Consider the following 3,526-nt stretch of genomic DNA (forward strand, 5'->3'; position numbering starts at 1 on the left):
TCATGTCCTCAAATCAATCCACTGAGGAAGAGCCACCAAGTTCAGGAGAGATGTCAGGTATAACTTAGTTTAACTTAAGTATTTTTATTCATGATATATGCACACTGATAATTTATTTCTTTTATTTTTATAGGTGAGGATGAGGAAGAGCAGACTCACATACCATTATATGTAGATCCTCCAGTTATACTTCGAGAATATATTCTTGGGATTGAGCGCGGGCCCTTATCAGCATGTGCAGAGGGGTACAGACTCAAGCAGACAGAAAAATACATGCTTGCGAAAAAACGATTGGATGAATGGGGCCCACAGATTGATGAGATTTTATCTGATGCAAAAAATGAAATCAGACAAAGATTTGGTGAGTTTGATCAAAAATTTTCATTCCGGGTCTATTAATAAGAAAACATAATCAATTCCAGAATGTTAAAATTTGAATGTTTCCATAATTGTATCCATATCTAATAAACATAGTATTCTAAGGTTTCTCTTTTCCTTAATATTTTTCTTCTTCCTTTTTTAGTAAATTCTAAGAGCTTAAGATTGATTAAATAAAAGTGTTGATATATCTATTATTTTTTCTTTGTTGTAGGAGAAAAACTTTACCAGAAAAAAGGACGCCAAGGAAGTGACTTTAAAAAAAAGTTACCACCGGATGGTTTTCGAGCAATTGTGAGATGGGGACATAATGGGATTCCAACCGGACAGTGGGCTAATAACTTCAGCTCATACCTTGGATGTTTGATACGGAGGAGTGATAATGTGAATCCCTATTACGAGGCTTGGGAGCAGCCATTTCATGTCCTGGAGAGTATATATCGAGATATTTGGGTAAATTTTTATATTTAGCACAATTATTTTTCAATTCTGTCAATTGTCCATGCTTAACTATATTTTATTTTTTAGAGATATTTCAACATCGAAGACAATCCCGTAGGATGGGAATTTTTATTTGGATACCAGGGAAAGTTCAAGCATTCTCTTCGGGAGTGGAGACATGAGATAAAGAAGAAATGCTTTGATTGTTTCACTCACAACTGGGAGAGGATATACAAGCGAGATAAGAGGGTTGAGCCTGAGCACTTAGCTGCACTTATAATATTGTGGGGCCAAGAGGAGCACCAGGTAAATATGTATAATAGTTAATTATTATCAAGTTATTTATCTAAAACTAGTGATATATTTCATTGTATATTATACCATGCACTAAAATTCTCTTTGTTCATGTTGAAGAAAAAATGTCGGAGAAATAAACTTAATCGATGGAAAAAAGATTATGATCATCATGCAGGGACTACTTCATTTGCCCAGATTGAGGATCAATTTTGTAGGACAACGGTATAAAGTCTTTTAATCTTCTATATATATTCTCTCCGCTTCTTAGAATATTTGATAAATAAAACTAATAAATATATTTTTAAATCTTAGAACGCTCCCTTTATCCCGCTCCCAGAACTGCATAGGAGAACGATGATTCAATTTAAGAAGGGGTACGATGACGATGAGAATAGAAAACAAAAGCTAGAATTGGCCAAGAAAATACAAGTTAACTAATTATCTTAGCTCTTATTAGCCTGTTCTTTTGTTAGGAATTTATTGTTTGCACTCTTCTTTTGGTCATCTTAATTATCATACATGAATTATATGTGTGAATGTGTTAACTAAGATGCATGCATACATCTAAGGTAATGCAAGCTTCTTCATGCATAGAAATTAAGATAAACCGGTATAATAGTTAGAAATAGGAGCTCAAAGTGGCATCAAGTGTCCCATTCAAATTGGTGTTGTTGTGTTTGACAGTAGTGTACAAAATTTTATTGACTCAGAATACTATAGGAATGCCTTATTATGCACTGAAGCAAGCAAGCAACCACAAAAACAATACATCATGTAACACTAATACAAGTTTATACTTAGTGTTCCATTTCCTTCCCGAGTTACTATGACCCATTCGTATGAGGGACTTTCTTGTTAGGATATAACAATGCATAAGAAATAACATACGGTAACATGACTGATCTACTTGGTTTTATTCTCTAAAACCTCTGAATTGCTGATGACAAAACCTTTCCTATCACCTTACAAGCCAAAGCACCCTTCAACTATTTATTAGCACTTAACACCCTACTTCACATGTACTTTTATGTTGCACAAAACACCCTTCAACTATTTATTAGCACTTAGCCCGCCTCAGTTACACCCTTCAACTATTTATTAGCACTTAGCCCGCCTCAGTTGTGGAACTATTTCATCTTTTATTTTACTTGTTCAGGTAAATATCTTTTATTTTTTTAGCCCGCCTCAGTTGTGGAACTATTTCATCTTTTATTTTACTTGTTCAGGTAAATATCTTTTATTTTTAAAAGGCCAATTCTTAAATTTATTTTTTTTGTCTTCTAGGAAGCTCTGGAAAACACATATTCTGATGTTGTTGCAAAGAGCCAGGAGCCCCTGACTAGAGAGTAGAATTATAATGTGAGCCATTTAGTTTGTGGACTTCTCAAAAAAGGGAGGACCAGGTGGATGGGAGTTGGAGCTCAGAGGGTGTCTACACAATTCCAGCCTCCGCTGATTTCAACACCATCGACTATGCCATCGAGGCCCTCTTACATGCCGCAGGAGGATTGCACTCAACAGGCGATGCAGCTTGTTTCCTCTGTGATGAATATGTTAGATGGTCAGATTCCCGAGGAGATGTGGGAGGATATTCAAGAGGAGCTTATGCGAGTGATCCAGCCTACTGCTACTTTTGCGATGGTTTCTAGGCAAATAATGAAATCTTGTAGAAGGCGGGTTCCTACTCGGGTGCAAAGCCAGATTATGAACTTCTTGGCCACTCAAAAGGCATTTACTGGTAGTGGAGAGAGTAGCAGACAGGTATACTTATTATATATGTAAAACATGATTACACACAATATTATGTGATTCTAAATTTAAATTATTTTGTTGTTAGATTGGAGATGATACTATTGGGAGCACGAGTCGTAGGGATGGATCCGCCAGTGGCAACGCGGACGATGACATGGATAGGGCGGATGACCTATCTTAGTGAGTTATATCCTAAACTCGTGTTTGTATATTGTGGACATCTTTATAGTTAAGATTATGATATGCGTGTATGGTTTGATGTGGATTTAGAACTTATGACATGTGTGTATGGTTTGATGTGGATTTAGAACTTATGACATGTGTGTATGGTTTGTTGTGAAAATTGTTGTGGATTTGGAACTTATCGTGAAAATTGAATGTACATATTTCGAATGTTTGTGAAAATTGATTGGATGAGAGATTTAATTGGGAAAATTTGGATTGTATTCATTTCGAGATGTTTTGGAATGCGCATGAAATGTCGTTTGGAGATTTGTATGTACAGTGAGTTGATATGTACAGGGAACTGAATATATAATCAGCAGAAATTTTTTTTAGCTGATATTACTTATCGCTGACGGGAAACCCGTCAGCGATATGTATCACTGACGGGGACCTCGTTAGCGATGTACATAATATCGTTGACGAGAACCCGTCA

General features: G+C 36.0%; 1 protein-coding gene across 1 annotated transcript; it reads left to right on the forward strand.

Moving 5' to 3' along the window:
• Positions 2,653 to 3,088, forward strand: LOC109829652. The gene is made up of 2 exons (XM_020396702.1): positions 2,653 to 2,877; positions 2,954 to 3,088. Exons 1-2 carry the CDS (start codon positions 2,662 to 2,664, stop codon positions 3,047 to 3,049), a joined length of 312 nt encoding a protein of 103 aa, XP_020252291.1. The 5' UTR covers positions 2,653 to 2,661; the 3' UTR covers positions 3,050 to 3,088.

Source organism: Asparagus officinalis, chromosome 2 (assembly GCF_001876935.1).
Source record: "Asparagus officinalis chromosome 2, Aspof.V1, whole genome shotgun sequence".
In the NCBI taxonomy this organism is placed as follows: domain Eukaryota; kingdom Viridiplantae; phylum Streptophyta; class Magnoliopsida; order Asparagales; family Asparagaceae; genus Asparagus; species Asparagus officinalis.